Source organism: Octopus sinensis, linkage group LG14 (genome assembly GCF_006345805.1).
Source record: "Octopus sinensis linkage group LG14, ASM634580v1, whole genome shotgun sequence".
NCBI classification, from domain to species: Eukaryota; Metazoa; Mollusca; class Cephalopoda; order Octopoda; family Octopodidae; genus Octopus; species Octopus sinensis.
The window spans coordinates 51,108,018-51,129,859 of record NC_043010.1 but is presented as its reverse complement, the minus strand read 5'-3'; the positions used below and the strand labels follow the sequence as shown (position 1 = coordinate 51,129,859).

General features: G+C 36.5%; 1 protein-coding gene across 1 annotated transcript; it reads left to right on the top strand.

Moving 5' to 3' along the window:
* Positions 1-9,703: 9,703 nt before the first annotated feature.
* Positions 9,704-21,184, top strand: LOC118766119 (meiotic recombination protein REC8 homolog). Its single transcript, XM_036509383.1, has 6 exons — positions 9,704-9,774; positions 10,397-10,465; positions 11,741-11,862; positions 14,672-14,750; positions 16,952-17,099; positions 21,032-21,184. The coding sequence occupies exons 1-6, from the start codon at positions 9,719-9,721 to the stop codon at positions 21,182-21,184; spliced, it is 627 nt and encodes a 208-aa protein (XP_036365276.1). The 5' UTR covers positions 9,704-9,718.
* Positions 21,185-21,842: the final 658 nt, after the last annotated feature.

Here is a 21,842-nt window from a genome sequence, read left to right as displayed (position 1 = left end):
TGTACTTGCATAGCAAGTGACCTGATCTGAGATCGTGTGCTGGAACGAAAACAATTGCAGCGTGGAAGGTGTTTATAAGCCATTTAAGAAACACACAAAAACCGTTAGATTCACTTCAACATTTAAATTTAATTTGCCAACATATTTTCGTTGCTTTGAGACTGCGACCTGTTCACTTGCAAAATTCTGTGCTGCATCGGAATTTTGTCAGTGAACAGATCGCAGTGTCAAAGCGACGAAAATATTTTGACAAATAAAATTTAAATATTGAAGTGAATCTAACGGTTCTTGTGTTTCTTAAATGGCTTATAAACACTTTCCACGCTGCAATTGTTTTAATAAATAGTTTGTGCATATTTTAACGTATTTTATTTGATTTTCCACAACGGTATTGTGTTATTTTGGGGGGGGGGGCTTTTTTCATAATTTTTATTCTGTTAAAATATATTCGAAGAGACCGATAAATTGACTGAAGTTGAAGTTTATCTGCTTCATTAATTTCTCTAAAAAAAACAAGCAAAAACCAACGTGAAGTCGAAAAAGATGTGACTTGAAACGACGTAAGTTGAGGTATGTATGTATGTATGTATGTATGTATGTATGTATGTATGTATGTATGTATGTATGTGTGTGTGTGTGTGTATGTATGTATGTATGTATGTATGTATAGTGGAAGGCGCTTAATGACAATAACTAGCTGGTAGCAATAACAACAACCGGCTGATAGCAATAAGCAGTGGATATAACAATATTTTGAGCATATTTGGAACTGCTAATTTTGATGACAATAACAGTTTGATAACATAGGAGTTGCTTCCATTACACACATATACATACACATACATACACACACACATAAATACATTCAGAATAGCAAACAACTGAATTATACATAAAATGTTCGCTTTTTCTGTAGCTTATTATTCTAAATACGTTGCTCGCAACTATCGTTTTAGCCAACTTTGTTGATACCTGCAAGTTTATTCCATCAATATTTATTGTATTGCTATAATATATCGGAGTTTAATGATATTGCAAATAATTAAGTGCTTAAATACGGTGCATGTATTTTCATGCTTATACATTAACCCGTGCAGGAGTGGCTGTGTGGTAAGAAACTTGTTTCCCAACAACATGATTCCGGGTTCAGTCCCACTGCGTGGCAACTTGGTCGACTGTCTTCTACCATAACCTCGTGAGTAGATTTGGTGGACGGAAACCGAAAGAAACCCGTCGCACACACACACACATGTATGTATGTGTATATATATATATATTTTTTATTTGTATAGATCTCTAATCTTCTTTCAACTCTGTGTGATGTCCCCCACCATCGCTTGACAACCGATGTTGGTGTGTTCACATCCCGGTAACTTAGCGGTTCATCAAAAAAGGTCGATAGAATAAGTACTAGTCTCGGGGTCGATTTGTTCGACTAAAGGCAGTGCTCCAGCACGGCCGCAGTCAAATCACTGAAACAAGTAAAAGAGTGTGTGTATATATATATATATAATATATATATATATATATAATATATATATATATATATATATATTATATATGTATATATATATATATATATAGATATATATATATACATACACACACACACAGGGAGCGGGGAGGGAAACATACATACATACATGCATACATACACACACGCATACATATATATATGAGAGAGGGAGACGTCGTCCTTTTTTCTAACGTCAATAAAACAGTTTAAATTTAAATCTCCGTGTTATTCATTGGCTCAATTATTTAATCCAATCGGACAAAACCTCGGTGCATTAAACCCCAGATCACACTTCAACTGGGAACTTTCACCAAGGTACTCTTCTTTCCATCTCTTGTTCAATAATGATTTACTTCACAGGTTTTGTTTATTTATTTTTCTGGTTTGTGCCTGTTTTATGTTGATTTTATTTTCCTTCTATTAAACATGCATTCAAAGATCATTTAATTTTCCTTGGTTGAACTTTAAAAAAATTTTTTAGAATCATTTCCTGTTGAACCGCCTATCACGGATGAAAGCAAACTTAGGTGTTTAATAGCGCACATAGATATAAAGACGTTTATGAACTCATAAGTGAATGTGAGAATTACTCAGAAGCAATTCAAACTCTGGAGAGACTGTACGTGAAACCTTTTAAACTTTGATATTCGAGTTTGGGTTTATAACAGTCGTAAACTGCAGTAATATGTTGTCTCGATGGAGCTCGCACTTGATTGCTCGACCTGCTAGGTATAGCGCTAAATCACCCTCAAATCCTAGTCTACTCTCTTAAAAAAAAAATTCGTAAGGTTTTTTTTTTTCCAGTTTGGAATAGTTTAGTTTGAGATATATTATTCTGAGAAAAAAATGGTACAGCTTTGAACATGTTTTTAACTGTCTACTCGTCAAGGCTGAACTGCAGTTGGTTAAAAAAAATTACATTCGTGACTTTTAACTGACAAGTGCACAAAGTTAACTAACACTTTTCTGGGATTTCTTTGCAAATAATATTTAAATTTTTTTTCCAGTATTATTTGTGGTTCTTTATTTGACATTAAATCTGTTGGATCTTAGAAATTATGTTACAAACTGCCGTTCAAACCGAAAAGATCCAATCTGTTATATAAAGAATATTTAAAATTTTCCCGGTCATCATTCATTTTTGCACTTTTATTTATTATTTTGAAACCATATTGTATGAAAACAGATAAACATTCAGATATGATTGCCATTTTTCAATTACGTTTCTAATGTCCATGTTACACAATTTCATTTAGCCGTCTTTCTTAAATCTGTAGGAGCGATGGGCAAACTGGCTCGCAGGACTTTTTTAATTGCACACTTAACGAAAATTTATTTTGAATTATTAGTTTAGTGCAATCTGACTTCTGATGAACTATGTCTCACGCAGCCCATCTCTTGAAAAAGGTTGCCTATGCCTGATATAAAGTATTGTCTAAGTAAAAAATTAAATAAAAAAAAACAGTACGAACGAACAACTTTTATTTTGTTTTCTCTTATAAAATATTTCAAACTTCGACTTTTCTGTTAGGACTGGAAACTTATTGGGTAAATGCTAGTTGTGGGTCTTTCTGTTTTGGGAGCAAATTCTGACCGATGAGTTGACTCTAGTAAAGATCTCTTAAGACGGTGGTAAAATCGTTTGAGACGGACAAAATCCTTACGAGCTCTTTTCGTTCTGGGTTAAAACTGCGCCGAGGTCGACTTTGCCCTTTCATCCTTTAGGGGTCAATAAAATAAGTACCATTTGGGCAATGGGGGTCCTTTAATATTGCTGGTCTAGTGTCAAAATTCGGAACTGTTAATAATGATCACTCTGTTGAACTTCCAAAGAGTAAAAACAGCCGATATTTCGTTTTATGGTCCAGAAAATGAAACTGCTGTCGGAAACTCGGCAAACAATTTGTTTTTGAAACGAAAATAAAAGCGTTATAAACTTGGTGTAACAAAACGAATTGTAAAACCTAATGTTTTTCCTTTGTAAAATGCGTTTTATTTATTTTATAACTTTTTTTAAAAATAATAAACTAAAATATAAGAATTAAACAATAGTGTCGATGGCATTTAACTCTGCGCAAGTTCTACAAGATAATGTTTGGTGATTCAAAACGTTTTGGTTCGTTACAGTATTCCACTGAATAACGAATTAATCTCAACGTTGAATTAAGATAATCAACGACAATCTCTATGTTCATCGTAATCATATGAATACCCCGTTCTACTTAATTCCTTTCAATCGGTTAACGGTTCTTACGGGTTTTTGTGTTAAAACAATCAACCATTTCTTTTATATCTTATATTTTATCTTTTTACTTGTTTCATGTGTTGGGGCTCTGCCTCGAAGGCTTTAGTCGAACAAATTGACCCCAGTACTCATTCTTAACCCTGGTACTTGATCTATTGGTTTCTTTTGTCGAACCATTAAGTTACGGGAACATAAACCAACCACCATCGGTTGTCAGTCGGTGGCAGAGGACACACAAAAACATACACGCGCGCGCGTATATATATATACATATACACACACACACGACGGGTTTTTTTTTCTTTATTACCCACAAGGGGCTACACACAGAGGGGACAAACAAGGACAGACAAAGGGATTAAGTCGATTATATCGACCCTAGTGCGTAACTGGTACTTATTTAATCGACCCCGAAAGGATGAAAGGCAAAGTCGACCTCGGTGGAATTTGAACTCAGAACGTAGCAGCAGACGAAATACCTATTTCTTTACTTCTCACAAGGGGCTACACACAGAGGGGACAAACAAGGACAAAGGGATAAAGTCGATTGTATCGACTCCACTGCGTTACTGGTACTTATTTAATCGACCCCGAAAGGCTGAAAGGCAAAGTCGACCTCGGCGGAATTTGAACTCAGAATGTAACAGCAGACGAAATACCGCTCGGCCTTTGGTTGACCCAGTACTATAGTAGGTGCCATACAGTGGTTGGGAAGCAAACTTTTTACTACACAGCCATAAAATTTCGAAATCAGCTTTCAGTTTCAAAGAAAATCTTTCTCCCAGTTTCTATTTCTTTACCGAACTTATTCGATTATTGTTAAACATTGGTTTTATTCTGTTATGCTGTTTATGTGGACGAGCTAGCAGAATCGTTAGCACACTGTACAAAATGCTTAGCGCCATTTCTACAATCTCTTTACATTCTTAGTTCAAACTAGCAGCATCGCCCGGCGTTGCTCGGGTTTGTAAGGGAAATAACTATATAAGCATTTTTAGAGAGTTACTTCCTTTATAGATGCCAATTCGGGCTTTCTTAGCCATTTCTGTTTTGGTGTCTTCAAGCCATGAAGTCGTTGTTCTAAAAGAACGCTGGTCTCCTTGACAACGCATTACGACGTTGATTTCCTTAAACTCCCTTCCCCACAGCTTCACGAGGGAGGGGAGAAGAGGGAGAAGCAAACACAGGTGCAGGTGTTTGAGCGTGGACGCCAACTCCGCCGCCATCGACACACGAAAAATTATGCATTAAAATGGAATAAAAAATGATGTTAAATTATTTTTAAAATCGTAGACTCATCGTAGACGCGCGCTAATAGCCAGATGGGCTTGATATTAATCACGACTATAAGATACCCGAATTTGGTTAAACTGCACCGCAAAATGCGGGAGGAGTTAGGAATCTAAATCGTAGGAGACAGACACTCACACAACTACAGTTTTATATATATAGATATTGTCGTGATCGACTTTACTTTCATCCTTTTGCTGGCAATAAAATAAGTATCAGTTGAACACTGGAACCAATATAATCGACCACCAAATTTTCAGGCCTTGTCCCTTTAGTAGAAAGAATAGCAAGACTTCCGACCCCGACCCAAAAACCACCCTTAAAAAATTTTTGTTTTCGGCTACGGGGAATATGAATCTGCAAAAAAAAAATGGCAAAAATCGACATTTCTAAATTACCACCCCCATCCCCATTTCCTTCGTTTTTAACCTTTTTCACAATTTTTTCCCCCAAAAATAAGAGGAAAAATACAGAGATTATGATTCTGAAAAAAATTTCCAAAAATCATTGTAAAATTTTTTTAAAGAATTTTTTTTCTCTAAATATGTGGAAAAATACGGACAAAATTTTCAAAATAGTTCTGTACTTACGGTTACGGTTTTAGGGTTAGGGTTAGGGTTACTGTTGGGGAAAGAAGTCAAAATTGAAGTTGTGGGAGGGGGGAAATTTCACAATGCCGATTTTTAGCAATTTTCCGGAACCTCCGTATCCGAAAACGGGGATTTTAGGCAAAAAAAATTACAAAAATAAACAAATTTGGGATAAAATGGGAGAGGTGGGGGACGGACTGAAGTCTTTCCGAAATAATTATTTTTTATTTAGATGGCGAGCAGACAGAATTGTTAGTGTATCGAAGATAATTCGCAGCATTTCTTTCGGCTCATTACGTTCTGAGATTAAATGCTGCTGAGGTTGAGTTTGCCTTTCATTCTTTCAGGGTCGATTAGATAGAGTACCCGTTGAGCACTGGATTCAATGTAATTGACTTAATCCTCCCGTCAAAATTACTGGCCTTGTCCCAAAATTAGAAATCTTTATATATAAAAGTGAGGTTGTGTGCTGTCTGTCTCCTACGATTTAGATTCATAACTACTCCCACATTTTGCGGTGCAGTTTAACCAAAAGCGGGTATCTTATAGTCGTGATTCATATCGAGCCCTTCTGGGTATTATCGCGCATCTACGATGAGTCTACGATTAAAAAAAAAATTTACCATCATTTTTTCCCATTTTTAATGCATTTTTTTGCTATTATTTAAGGGAAGTAACTCTCTAAAAATGCTTATATAGTTATTTCCCTTACAAACCCGAGCAATGCCGGGCGATACTGCTAGTTATATATATATATATCAATAATTTGCTGTTTCCTGTTGACTTCAGTCGTTTCGTTTTCTCGATTCATAAAAACGAAACATCACCTCAAAATAAATGAATGGGTTTAATCTATTCATTCTTTAGAAACCTTAATTCCAATTACATTATTCTCAGAGGAAAAAACAAAAAGGATAAATATGTTTTTAACCATATGCCTACTCGTTCAAGGCTGAACTGAAGCTGGTTAAACAACTCCATTCGTGATTTTGTTAAATAACAATTATTTAACATTTTGTTAAATAACAATTATTTAACATTTCCCCCACAATCTGCTCTCTTACAATGTTTTTGAAACCACTGTATGAGAACAGGTAAATGTTCAGATATGATTGCTATTTGTAAATTACTCAAGGATGTTATACAACTATTTAACCGTCTATTTTAAATCAGAAGTATTGGGTCTTTTCTTTTATTCTTTTACTTGTTTCAATCATTTGAGTGGAACCATGCTGGAGCACCGCCTTGCGGGGGGGGGGGGTTAGTCAAACAAATCGACCCTAGGACATTGTTTTGGTAAATTTTTGGTTAATGTTTACATCTTGACCCGGAAACGAAAATCAAAAAAAATAAAATAAAATACTGGGACGGGTGTGAAACAATGTGTAGAAAAAGAATATTTTAAAAAATCCGTGCAAAGCAACGGGAGGGTGGGGAGAGGACTTCGGAAAATTCACAAGGTCCGAGCTTTTCCCTCTTAACTTTTAGGAAAATGGGTTTTTTTTCAATGAAAGTTTATAGAAATACCTTTCAAACGGCATACATTACGATTAGGAAGAAATTTGTGGGGAACATCTTTTCCCAAAGGGGTGGGGAGAGAACACATCGGAAAATTCACAAAATCCGAGTTTTTCCCTCATAACTTTTAAGAAAATGGTTTTTCTTTTTCAATGAAATTTTATATAAAAATACCTTTGAAACGACATAATTACGATTATAAAGTAATTTGTGGGGAACTTATCTCCAAAATTGAAACCGATATTTAATTCCACCTTAAATCCTTCTGAAAAGTGTAGTGCTTGTTGAATTCAATTTGGACAACTTTGAGTGAAATTTTAGTTTCATTTTTGCTTTCAAACATTCAGTGGTATGGAATATGAGCATTCCACTTTTCTATGCTTGTATAAGTCATACAGAATTTACTGAGACAGATTTTCTACGGCTGGATGCTATACATGTTTTTCATGGAAGACTTGTATGAAGGTGATGCTTGTTTACAACCATCATGTGATGTCATGACAAAGGAACACACGTACATGCAGACACACACACACACACACACATCACTAACGTGACTGAGAGTACTAGTCAGCACCAGTATTGCTAGAAATAAGAGTTAAAACAACTCATAGTTACAAGAAGCACCACTATAGTGATGTATATATTTCTGCCTTTTGGTTGTAAAATTGTAAACAAGCTACCCTTATTTTATATATATATATATATATATATATATATATATATGTTTATATATATAGACTCCCTTCGGTCATGAATGACCATGAAATTGCACCTAGAAAGTTGCCCTCCAAAGCACAACTCTGGGCAAGGTTGTTTTTGGAAGGGCAGCAGTCGCCCATGCATACCAGCCTTCCTTCTCCACACCACTGATGTTATCCAAGAGAAAGGCAACGGCCGATACAGCTTGGCACCAGTGATGTCGCCACTCATTTCTACAGCTAAGTGAACTGGAGCAACGTGAAATAAAATGTCTTGCTCAAGAACACAACACGCAGCCCAGTCCGGCATTCAGACTCACAACCTTGCAATCGTAAGCTCAATGCTCTAACCACTGAGCCATGCACCTTCACATGTATGTATATATATTATAAGAGTTCAGGATTCAAGTGAATCAGGTATTTAAATGGTAAAATATTGGGTTGAGTTACAGAAAGGGAATTGTGTATATTACAAAAGCATAGGAACAAATACCTACATACTGGTGTATAGACAGATTATTATTCCAGTTGTATATATGATAGACCACATCCGACTGAGTATATTACGTATCTCAATGCTGTATTTAGGAACACACACTGCACCAATTGTAATAGACTCCAGATGCATGCTAATAGATGGTTCCAAGTATGGTGAATAATATATAACAATAGCAACAGATGGATAATGGTCCGTTCACTGCAGCTGTTTCCAATGAATTGTTTTAATTGACTAGTACCAGTCAGGGAATCTTGGAGTGGCACAAACTGGTGACTTTGGAATGTATAATTCATGTGTATTCACCTGATGAAAACTTTTTTTTTTCTCATGAAAACTGTTCATTAGTTAAAACATTTGTTGGAAACAGCTCTAGTGAATGAGCCATTATCCATCTGTTGTTTTTATATACATACATTCATGCATGCAGCAGGCTTCTTTTAGTTTCCATCTACCAAATCCACTTGCGAGGCTTCAGTTAGCTCAGGGATATGATATAACACACTTAACCAAGGTGCTGCACTGAGGGACTGACCCCAAGACCACATGGTTGGAAAGCAAGCTTCTAACCAGACAACCACATAGAGAAATTTTATAAAATAAGCTTACAATGGCTCAACACCAATTAGACTTGTCTTGAGCAACTTTACCTTGTCTTATATCAGATCTATTAAGCTCAACCCATCTTCAAATGTTCTTACACCAGCTATGTTCCTTGGCCATCCAGACTTTCATTTCTCTTGTAATGTCTAATGCTACCTAAGGTAGCATTATGATGGACACTACCATCTTTTTATTTCGAAGACAACTGTACTGCAACCTGTTATGAAGTTACAACTCCATAGGATTTTGTTGAACCAGAAAATGTGACAGATTTTTCTGATACCAACTGTAGGAAGTATTGATCTTATTCATGTCTCCTTTTACTATTTGCCAGTATTATGAGTCATACATTAGGACAGGTGTGACATTACTCTTATTGTGTCCAATCTTAGTTGTTAGACATTAGCTTATACTTATTTCCTTACAAACATATGAACTCATTCCAATGTAATAAATCCTTATTAAAGTGTATATACCAGGACTGATAAAGTGTTGCAATATATATATATATATGTACTAGTTCATAAGATTATAGATTATTCCTTTGTCGTCTCATTTTCCTTGTGGTAATGGGTGTGTGTGTTGGTGCATGTGTGGTTTATTGTATTTAGTTACAATCCTTGAGAGTTCAAGTCCTACCCACACCATTGATCGACAAAATAAATACCTGTGATGTTTTGGTGTCAGTGTGAGATTTCATTATTATTGTTATTAACCATTTCTTTAAAGCAAAATTTCCTTTTCTTTTCAGATTAAGTCATGTTTTACAGCACTGAGATCCTCAATCGAAGAGGAGGCCGTTTTGCTCTGATATGGTAAATTCTGCTTCCATTTTTGAGTGGACATAAATTTTGGTACAAATTCTGAAATGAATAAAATGTTAAAAAAAATTTAATTAAATTAATGAAAATTAAAAAATAAAGATAAAAGAATGATACATTCATATAAGTATTTAATCCTTTTGTGACCATATATTTTATATATCAGATACAATTTATTTGTGTGTTTCAATTAATCTTAGATGAATTAAGGAAAATATAAAATTTGCATGTTTTTAAAAACTGTATGTCTATGAGATATTATCTCCAGATAGACATTGCAGTTAATTTGTTTTTTTTTTATGCTTTTGCATTAAGTATGATATATAGATGACTATTTTAATCTGGTACTGCTTCTGTTCAAAAAAAAATTTTATTCAGCTAAGCAATTTACTGCAACACCAGTGATTTTTCCTATGTCACTAGCGATCTTTTTTATCTTAGTATATGGTTGCTAGTGAGTACACACTACTGACAGACTGAAGAGGCATTATCCTCTCCATTTGAAGATTTATCTATCACCAGCTTAATTTTGTAAAAACCAGAAGTTATATCTCTCTAGATTCTCATGATTAATAAATTTTTTTATTACTCTTTCTTTAACAAATAAAAAATCCAGGCTGGCAGCAACCAAAGGCCGAAAGCTATCAAGACGAGAAGTATGTGGTGTAGATTTAGTAGATACATGGTGAGTAATTATAAGTCTGTGGTGTTCTTAACTGTTATATGGGAATGTAAATATGTTTGCAAATTGTTTTTGTTACATGTTATTCTGTGTTCTGAATACTTTTATTTTAATGAATGTTACTTACTGCAAGTTATGGATGATTCTTTTATGAATTCATTGCTTTCAGGCTTAGCTTAATGTATTTTCGCACCTGACATCACAAAATGCGTCTGAATAAACATTGCCAGACAGCAAATAGAGACTCAGACATTGCTTAGAAAATATTTTCCATTTTTAAACTTGTATATTGTATGCACTAGGGATTTTGACCTTTAAATTTTGGGAAAAGAATGCCGATTATACTCGAGGATTTATGGTACTGAAGATGAAATTTAACCATTATTATTATTATTATATTAATTTTCGATACAAAGAAAGAACACAATAAGCTGTTTATTGCTGGCAACCTTTTCCGCAAAACAGGCTGCATGAGACATGGCTCACCATCAGGCTTGATGCACTACTAAAATAGTTTGAGGCAATTTTTTGTTAAGTATGCCATTCAGAATGTCACACAGGTTGCAGTTTGACCATGAAAGATTACTCTTTTACTTGTTTCAGTCATTTGACTGTGGCCATGCTGGAGCACTGCCTTTAGTCGAGCAAATCAATCCCAGGACTTACTCTTCGTAAGCCTAGTACTTATTCTATCGGTCTCTTTTGCAGAACCGCTAAGTGACGGAGATGTAAACACACTTGCATCGGTTGTCAAGCGATGTTGTGGGGGACAAAAACAGACACACAAACATGCGCACACACACACACACACATATATATATACATATACATATATACGATGGGCTTCTTTTTTCAGGGTCAATAAATTAAGTACCAGGGAAATACTGGGGTTGATGTAATCAACTAGTCCCCTCCCCCAAAATTTCAGGCCTTGTACTTATAGTAGAAAGGATTATCATCAATACAAATCAACGAGAACACTCTGCATGAATACCTGATCTGCTAGAAATTTCAGCTATTCTTCACTCAAATCACACCCAATGATCTTGAAAGGATACCTTAGATTATGATATCCAGGTTCCTGCACGGAAGAAAAAAAATGACAGGATGGTCATAGTTGGAATGCTGTTGATCGTTGGTCTGTTTGATGACAGTTGACTTGGGGCTAAACAAGAACATCATTATTACTATCACCTTCATCAGCAACCTCATCATCATTATCAACATCCACATCATCATCATCATCATCATCATCATCGTCATGCTATTCATTTTCAGCCATGCTATTTTAAAGTACCTCAGAGCGAAAACTGTCAGACAGCGCCTGTCCCTCTACTTATCCACTCAGCTGATGTATGGTACCTTGGTTATATACCAGCGGCAGAGCTCAGTTTTATTAGGTAACACATACCTTTTGCTTCTTTTATCATCTTAAAATTACTCTCTTATAATGAAAGAATATGTTAGTATCATTAAGCAACTATTCTGTGTGTGTACGTGTGTACACATGTTATCTTTTTATCTTTAACTTATTGGCCATGCTGAGACACTCTTCGAAGGGTTTATTATTTATTTATGTGCCCTTTTCAAGCCTAGCCAGGATCATGGGCCCGGTTTCCCGGTTTCTGTTGTGTATGTGTTCCCCCCAGCTGGATGGGATGCCAGTCCATTGCAGCGTTACTCAAGAAACAGGAAGAAAGAGTGAGAGAAAGTTGGGGCGAAAGAGTACAACAGGGGTCGCCACCACCCCCTGCCAGAGCCTCATGGAACTTTAGGTGTTTTCGCTCAATAAACACACACAACGCCCAGTCTGGGAATCGAAACCGCGATCCTCCAACCTCAAGTCCGCTGCCCTAACCACTGGGCCATTGCACCTCCACTTGAAGGGTTTAGCTGAACAAAATTGAACCCATTCTGTTTTACCGGTGCTATGTTAACACTTCTACGAAGCTGCGTGGCCTAGTGGCTATAGTGTTACAATCACAATTGCAGGTTTGTGGTTTTGACTCCCAGACCAGTAGCATGTTGTGTTCTTGAGCAAGACACTTCATTTCACATTGCTCCAGTCTACTCAGCTGTAAATGGGTGACCCTGCAACTGGCTGGTGTTCCATTCAGGGGGAGCTATTTGCCTGCCTGCTACAATAGCTACAACACTGCAAAGAAGCATACTGTATCATCAGATAGTCTGGTTGATACAATGATTCACTGATGTTAACAATTCTATGATATCACTGCAACATAAAAGCTCATATATCACATTATCATGCTTGCACTTCCAGTGAAGGTGCATGGCTTTGTGGTTATGGTATTCAGCTTGCAGTTGTAAGGTTGTGAGTTCGATTCCTGGCAATGTGTTGTGTCCTTGAGCTAGTCTTTATTTCATGTTGCTTCACTCTATTCGGCTGGCAGAAGTGAGTTGTATCTGTAATTCAAAGGGTTGGCCCTGTCATGTTCTGTGTCATACTGAATTTCCCTAAGAACTACATTAAGGGTACATGTGTCTGGAGTGCTCAGCTCTATTATTTTCACTATGACAGAGGATAGTTGTGGTAGACTTGGCTTCTATATTTAGCAATTTAGCTACTTCATAGAAAGTTTCCTTTCTGGATTTGCCTCTCTTTCTGATCAGGACCAAGCTACATAACTACTTCTATCAGTCTGTCTCTTTGACAACAGATTTAACTTCTTTTTCATAGTTATGACAGAAAGTACCAGAATCTGAAACATTTCCATCCTCAGAGATTACAATTACTGAAGCAATTGCTGAAGCATGGAACAAACTGCCGGCATCGGTTGTTAGTTGTCGGAGCACTGCATCCTTCAAAACTTCCATGCTTCCTGAGATTCGCCAACACTACACTTGATTTTCTCCCCTCCATACACACACAAGCATGTATCTGACTCATACATTGTTCGCTTTCCAGACATTTCTACATTACTGCATGTACTTTATATGCACTTTCTGACAAGTTGTGGTGCACCTGAGCACTGTATACAATAATTTCATATTATATATATATATATATATATATAATTACACTACTGTCATTGTGAACCCCGGGACCATCAGTAAGAACCAACATCTTTTGTGAGCACATCCACAAAATGGATTGAACTCAATACCGCTTACTAAACAAACATCAGTTTCACAACCTGCAGAGTCGTTTTCAGTTATGTATTGTGGTCATGGATGTAACACAATGATTGTTTAGCAGCATCTTCTGATGGTTGTCTGTACAATACACACTTCTCAATAAAACCTGGTTAGTCCACATTGCTCTGTAAGGATCATAGGACTGGTTTCTCTGGGTTATATTTTCTTCCCTGGACATGATGTTGGTCAGTCACAGAATTACTCATTTTTACCAGCTGAGTGGACTGGATCAACATGAAATGAAGTGTTTTGCTCAAGAACAAAACAGATCACCCAGTCCAGGAACTGAAACCACAATCTTATAATCATTAGTCCAACACCCTAACCACTAAGACATATGTCTCCACAACCCTTTGCATAATCAAATTTGATAGTCATTCCCATAATGACATTAATTATCCACCAAAAACAGAATTAATATTTTCTGCTTCTGTAATACTTTTTCGGTATCTCTTGTAGGTATGGTTTTTACATCCACCACTAAAGTATTTAATTCTTCCTCTAGAAAGAGTTATTTGATTAAATATGTGAAAAAAATTAAGAAAATATGGAAAATTGTCTTTTGTGAAAAGTATAATTGGAGATGTTTCTGCTTCTCACTGCATAAGGAGAGTTTAAAAAAAAAAAACCCTGTGGGGTAAAACCACTTTTGTAATTAAGAGTAATAAAATTTTGAACAGATATATCTACTTTCTACATTCAAAAGATTAATAGTACTCCTTAACCCTTTAGTGTTCAAATTAATATGTCAAAAGTAATCCTTACTCACTTACATTTTAAAATATTAATCTGGTATTATCTTGTAACTTCAAGATTTGAAAAATGTAATTGTTTATTTTTAGGGTGACATTGCAGGGTAGGTGTGAGATGCTGGTTCTGGCCAGTTTGAGTAGAATATTCGGGCCGGATACAGCTGGTTTAAACACTAAAGGGTTAAACATCTTACAGTCTGTTTGCCTTTTCTACAATGAAAGAAACCCTTTAGGGCCAACTGAATTTGTTACTCCTTGAAATTTTGATAAAAATTCTTTTCTGATTTTTCATCCATTCCAGATGAGGTAAACAGTCTTTTTATTCAGTTCCGAAGCTTAAGGGTCGTTCACAATCCTATTGAACTTCAGTCAATTCCATTGTAAGTATATCATACTGGATTTTGTTCAGGGCATTGTTCAGTTCCAGGTTAACCCCCAATGAATTATAAGGGTCTGCTTAATCCAAGTTAACTTGGAATTAAACAACAACTAAAAATACATGTAGAGCTTTTATTTTTTAAACTTTTACTTGTTTCAGTCATTAGACTGTGGCCATGCTGGGGCACTGCCTTGAAGAGTTTAATCGAACAGATCAACCCCAGTATTTATTTTTAAAGCCTGGTACTTATTTCATAGGTCTGTTTTGCTGAATTGATAAGTTAGAAGGACATAAACAAACCAACATCAGTTATCATCTGGAGGTAGGAAACGAACTCATACACACACTCACACACAAATACAAATATGCATGCACACACACACACACACATGATAGGCGTCTTTCATTTTCTGTCTACCAATCTACTCACAAGGCTCTGGTCTGTTGCCCAGGGATTCAGTCTAAGACACTTGCCCAAGGTGCAGCACAGTGTGACTGAACCCAGAACCATGTAGTTGAGAAGCAAACTTCTTACTGCACAGCCATGCTTGTGCCTCAGCAATATTATAGGGCGGAATCGTTAGCACATCGGGCGAAATGCTTAGCGGTATTTCGTCTGCTGTTACGTTCTGAGTTCAAATTCCACCGAGGTTGACTTTGCCTTTCATCCTTTCGGGGTCGATAAATTAAGTACCAGTTACACACTGAGGTCGATATATATCACCTTATTTTGAAATTGTGTGGATAATACCGTACTAAATTCTGGTGCCTCAACTTCATCTGAAATTTTTGTTGAACTCACCTATAAGTATATATATATTATTATATATATATATATGTATATATATATATATATATATATATAAGTTCAGCAAAATTCAGATTCAGATGAACATGGTACTTAAGTGAAAGGCACCAGAATTTTGTATGGTATTATCCATATAAATCAAATGGGGTGATTATAATCAAAGTAAGCAACAAGGATATCCAAGGTAGTGTAGCATGAAACGAGTGTAGTACACTACCTTGGATATCCTTGTTGCTTATTTTGATTATATATATATATACATATATATATAGAGAGGGAGAGAGAGATTTATATATATATATACACACACACACACATGTATATTTTATATGTATGTATGTGTATATATATATATATATATATATATTACGTTTATATATTTGTTGTGCAAGATTTTTGGCTAAACTGGCAAAATGACCATTCTGAAATACAACAATATATATATATATATATATATAAGCGAGAAAGAAGCAACAAGAATGGATAGGTTTTTAGTACGATCGTTTCATACAAGGACAGGTTTTATTAAAAGTTGCAAAGATTACAGCATATAAACGAGTCCCGTACTCATCAGCTAAAATACATGTAAGTTCTCTAGACATCCTAGTGTTTGAGGCTATACTCATGAAGTAATGTAGATAATTAAACAGATTTCTAAAGTTCATTAAAGTTCTTTAAAGATGATGTACAGTCTTATCACAGAATTAAAAAGTTTTGATAGCATCACAGAGAAGGTGACCTAATCCATATGAATTTCCATAGATATGATGAGGGATTATATACTCACAGAAGACAAATTTATCCATTGTTAATTACAACGAGGTGGGTCTCAATTCCTGCTTATTAGCATTACAGAGAGGGTGAATTAATCCTTTGTATATATGCACAGATTCCAATGGTGTAGATGTAAATTTCCAGAGAAATGGAGATGAATTTCATATTCACAGGCGATAAATTTCACAATGGTTGAACACAATGAGGTAGGTATCAATCCTTGTTATATGATTAGGTGTTTGCCACATTAATCACATTATATCACGTTAATCACGTTTATATGCTGTAATCTTTGCAACTTTTAATAAAACCTGTCCTTGTATGAAACGATCGTACTAAAAACCTATCCATTCTTGTTGCTTCTTTCTCGCTTATAATCACCCCACATTACTGTATTGTTAAATCAGTATAGTTTTTTTTGGTGCATCTAAGTTAGGTACCATATTCAAGTAAATTTTTTAAAATTAACTTGAATCTTTATTGCTCTTTGTATATATATATATATATATATATATATATACACAAACATTAAATAATTGACCAAGTAATTGAATTTCATGTATTATGGTTGCTGTTGTTGTTGTGTATGTGTGCAATAATTTTTAATTCCAATTTTTCAGACGGGACAGAGTCACTAGATCAGACATTCTTACTGACATGGATTTGGGGTTTAGACAATTTAAAGATGTCATGATAGACATTGAAGAAATACCGACTGTGGTAAGTACCAACCATTATTCTGTTGTACTTGTGTTTGTAGTTCAGTGTGTATGTATGTGTGTGTCTGTGTGAGAGAAAGAGAGAGAAACTGTTTGCGTTTTGTCTTGTCACAGACAAACGCCCAGACTGTAGTAGTTACATAGGCCAATGACAACATGGCAGAAAAAGGGAAAGCCAAGATATGGGAATATAATTTATTAATGATCACAAGCAAACAAATAAAGATTCTTACAGGAATAAAACTATGTTAAAATTACACTCTGTCACACTCATGCTCTAGTGCACTTACCTACTTTTTCTGTTCTTCTTCACCTATTCTCTCTCTCATATGCACCTTGTACCTTGAGGGTTTTTTGTTCCTTCTCAAGCCACACCTGGCTCATAAGGGCCGGTTTCCTTGGCGTATAGGTTTCCCACCTGGACAGGACGCCGGTCCGTCACAGGTGAGATGCAAGATGCAGGAGGAAAGAGTGAGAGAAAGTTGTGGCGAAAGAGTCAGCAGAAGTTTGCCATTACCTTCTGCAGGAGCTGCGTGGAGCTAAGTATTTCGCTCATAAACACTTATATCGCCTGGTCTGAGATTCGAACCCATGATCCCTTGACTGCAAGTCCGCTGCTCTGACCACTAGGCCATGTGCTTCCACATCTTGTACCTTGAGGGTATGCCCACACCATCACTCACACACACTCTCTCTCTCTCTCTCTCTCTCTCTTCAGAAGCCATATTTTCTCTCCTTTTCAGCAAAACACCTGTTCCTGTATCCCTGTCCTTTTATCATATTTTCACCTCCTTCAATACTATATCCTACTCAGATTAGAGATTGTGTCTTGCAAGTACTTGATGATGACTTCACCAGTGCTGATGCCACAAAAATATGCAGTCGGTACACTCTGTAAAATGGTTTGCATTAGGAAGGGAATCCAGCTGTAGAAACACTGCTAAAGTAGACACTGAAGCTCAGTGCTGTCTTCTGGGTTGTTTGTTACTTCAAACTGTCCAACCCATGCCAGCATAGAAAAAAGAACATTAACTGAGGCTGATGAAGTAGTACTTCACTACTATCGACCATGAGATGATCAGGAATTATAACAAACAGGTATTCTGAAAATGGAACCCAATTTTGATTAAGTGGTACAATGATGTCAGCCCCATGATAATTTCACAGCTGATAGCTTGATAATTCCGCAATGGTAATCTGGTAATCTATGTGGATTTCCAGCAGTTTCCTCAATGAATACACAATAATCCACTTTTGAAAATAATAAGCTTGTAATGAACCTCAGTCGCCAGTAACACTCGTAAATAAATACAAGATTGAAAGCCTATTACCAGTAATATACAAGGGGAAGCTTAAGGTGGTAAGCTGGCAGAATCATTAACATGCTGGGAAAAATGCTTAGTGGCATTTCGTCTATCTTTACATTCTGAGATCAAATTCTGCTGAGGTCGACTTTGACTTTCATCCTTTCAGGGTCAATAAAATAAGTACCAGTTAAGCACTGGGGCTAATGTAATCAAACATACCACTTCCCCAAAATTGCTGGCCTTGTACCAAAATTTGAAACCAATATACAAGGAGAAATATAGAATCACCAGCCTTTATTATGCAGCAAAGAAGAAGAGCATGTGTGTTATAGAGAGAAAGATAGTGTCTGTAAGAGAGAGAGAAAAGGACAGACAGTTTGCTTCCCAACAATGCTATTCCAGTTTCAGTCCTACTGTGTGGCACCTTAAGCAAGTGTTTCCTACTATAGCCTCAGGCTGACCAAAGCCTTGGGAGTGGATTTGGTATACGGAATTTAAAAGAAGCTCATCGTATGTATATCATCATCATCATCATCATCGTTTAACGTCCGCTTTCCATGCTAGCATGGGTTGGACGGTTCAACTGGGGTCTGGCAAGCCCGAAGGCTGCACCAGGCCAGTCAGATCTGGCAGTGTTTCTACAGCTGGATGCCCTTCCTAACGCCAACCACTCCGAGAGTGTAGTGGGTGATTTTATGTGCCACCGACACAGGTGCCAGACGAGGCTGGCAGACGGCCACGCTCGGATGGTGTTTTTTATGTGCCACCGACACAGGTGCCAGACGAGGCTGGCTGACGGCCACGCTCGGATGGTGTTTTCTTATGTGTCACCGACACAGGTGCCAGACGGGGCTGGCGGACGGCCACGCTCGGATGGTGTTTGTTACGTGCCCTCAGCACGGAGGCCAGTCGTTGCGGTACTGGCTACGATCACGTTCGGATGGTTTTCTTATGTGCCACCGGCACTGGTACCACAAGGATACAAATTCCATTGATGTTCATCTATTTTGATTTGGTTCGATTTGATTTGATTTGATTCGATTCGATTCTCACTTGCCTCAACAGGTCTTTACAAGTGTCACAAGAAGGAAGGTATGCACAGGTGGACTGACTACGTCCCAGGTAGGGGCCACGGATTATGGCTTCACTAGTCTTGCCGGGTCTTCTCACGCACAGCATACTTCCATAGGTCTCGGTCTCTAGTCATTTCCATGGTGAGACCTAACGTCCGAAGGTCGTGCTTCACCACTTCGTCATATATATATATATGTGTGTGTGTATGTGTGTACCTTTGTGTCTGTTCCCCCCCCACTATCGTTTGACAACCGATGTTGGTGTGTTTACATCCCTGTAACTTAGTAGCTTGGCAAAAGTGTCTGATAGAGTAAGTACTAGACTTAAAATAAGTCCTGGGGTTGATTTCTTCAACTAAAAACCCTTTAAGGCAGTGCTCCATCATGGCCATAATAAAATAAGTAAAACAAGTAAAAAAATATGAGAATATATATATATATATATGAATATCCAGAGGTAATGCAGTATGATCGTTTCATGCGACTCCATGAACAATGCAATCATTACATCAATTTAAAATGTAGAGCAATTTTCAGCTGCACAAAGACATAGAATTTAATTAAATTAGAAGGACACATTAATATAATTTTACCTAAAATCTCCAAGAGGATAAGGAGATAGACAAAGAACATGTTTTACCAACAACATCATAGATGTAACTGAAATTTATTTTCAAGAAGACACTGCCTGTCACTGATTTTTCTGTTGTTTAGTTTTATTACGGGGTGGTCAGTTTTAATTTATAGACTAGCTTATCAAATCCTTTGTATATTTAAGGGTGAGAGAAGACAGTGGGTAGAATCTATTTGGGGTAGAGTTGGTGGAGTAGACAGACATTCTAAATGGAACAGTCATAAAATCAAGATTTATTTGAAGCAATGTCATGAGGTTTAGTAAGAGAATACCAAACCCAAATCCACTCACATTTCCTTCATTTTCAACTTTTTTCAGAACTTTTTTCCCCAAAATATGCAGAAAAATATGGAGATTATGATTCTGAAAAAAATTACCAAAAATCTTTATAAAATGTTTTTAAAGAATTTTTTTTTTCTAAATATGCGGAAAGATATGGCCATTATGATTCGGACAAAAATTTCAAAACATTTCTCTACTTAAGGTTACGGTTTTAGGGTTAAGGTTAGGGTTTTAGGATTAGTGTTGGCAAAAAAGTCAAAATTGAAGAAGTTGGTGAGGAAAGGGGTGGGGGTTTCACAATGCTGATTTTTGGCAATTTTCCGGAATCTCCGTATCCGAAAGATGGGGATTTCTGGCAAAAAAAATATTTTATATAAACAAGTTTGGAAGAAAATTGCTCCTCAACCACTTGGTTTCAGGTTCAGTTGCATTGTGTGATACCTTGGACAAGGGTCTTTCACTATAACCCTGGGCCATCCAAAGCCTTGTAAGTGGATTTGGTAGATAGAAACTGAAAGAAACCCATATCCACTCGCAAAACTTTGTTCGGTGCAGGGTTTATAACAGAAGACACTTTTTACAAGGTACCACACAATGGAACTGAACCCAAGACCACATGGTTATGGAGCACTCTTCTCAACTACACAAACACACTTATAAAAATGTGTTTTCTTTCTTTTTACAGGAAGTGTGGAGCAGAGATATTTCTTTTGAAATGCCACTGCAATCAGATTATACTGTATCTATCCAGAAAGAGCCATCAACTCCATCTCCGCCTAGTTTAACTTCAAAATCTAAGCCTGGTAATTTTTCTCTGTTTCCACATTCTTGCACTTGATTAACTTTTCAACCAATTTCATTACAATATTTCTTGTCTTGAGGGCAACGACCTAGCAGAATCATTAGCACAAATGCTTAGTAGTATTTCGTTCATTTTTATGTTCTTCACTTTTAAGTTGAGTAAAAGTGTTAGATAGGAAGTCTTGTATTAGATTTCTGTGCAAAGATATTTAACTGTAAAGATTCTGTTTTGTTTTATAAGATAAGTCCACATTACTTATATATATATATATATATTATATAAAATCCGTTCTTTCTGTGTGTGTGTGTCTTCTAGGATCTCTGGCATCCTCCATCTGATTGCGCTCAAATTTGATATGTAGATACTGACGGTATCAGGGCGTGTATAAGTCTTGAAAAAATTACAAAAATTGATTCCAGGTGAGAATGTGATCGATAAAGCCGTGGGAACGTGCATTTGTATGCACAAGTACATCAGCTGTTGTGATCGATACTACGTGTATGCGAGAAAAATGCACGTGCAGTTTGTGCAAAAAAAGCCGGCTGGCTTGAAATAATGCCACAAAATGCAGTATATTTAAGAGACCAAAAAAGTAAGATGCAAAAGAGATATTTTCTTCAAGCTTGGCATGAAGGAAGGAAAGACTATTTGGTTTCTCAGGAATTTTTTTGCCTTAACTTCATTCAACAAAACC

Bases quoted from the DNA above. Each gene is read 5' to 3' on its own strand.
- LOC118766119 (XM_036509383.1), top strand. From the start codon at position 9,719: ATGTTTTACAGCACTGAGATCCTCAATCGAAGAGGAGGCCGTTTTGCT. The intron at 11,863-14,671 runs GTAACACATACC...CATCCATTCCAG, and splicing joins GCAGAGCTCAGTTTTATTAG to ATGAGGTAAACAGTCTTTTT. The intron at 17,100-21,031 runs GTATGTATGTGT...TTCTTTTTACAG, and splicing joins TTGTGTTTGTAGTTCAGTGT to GAAGTGTGGAGCAGAGATAT.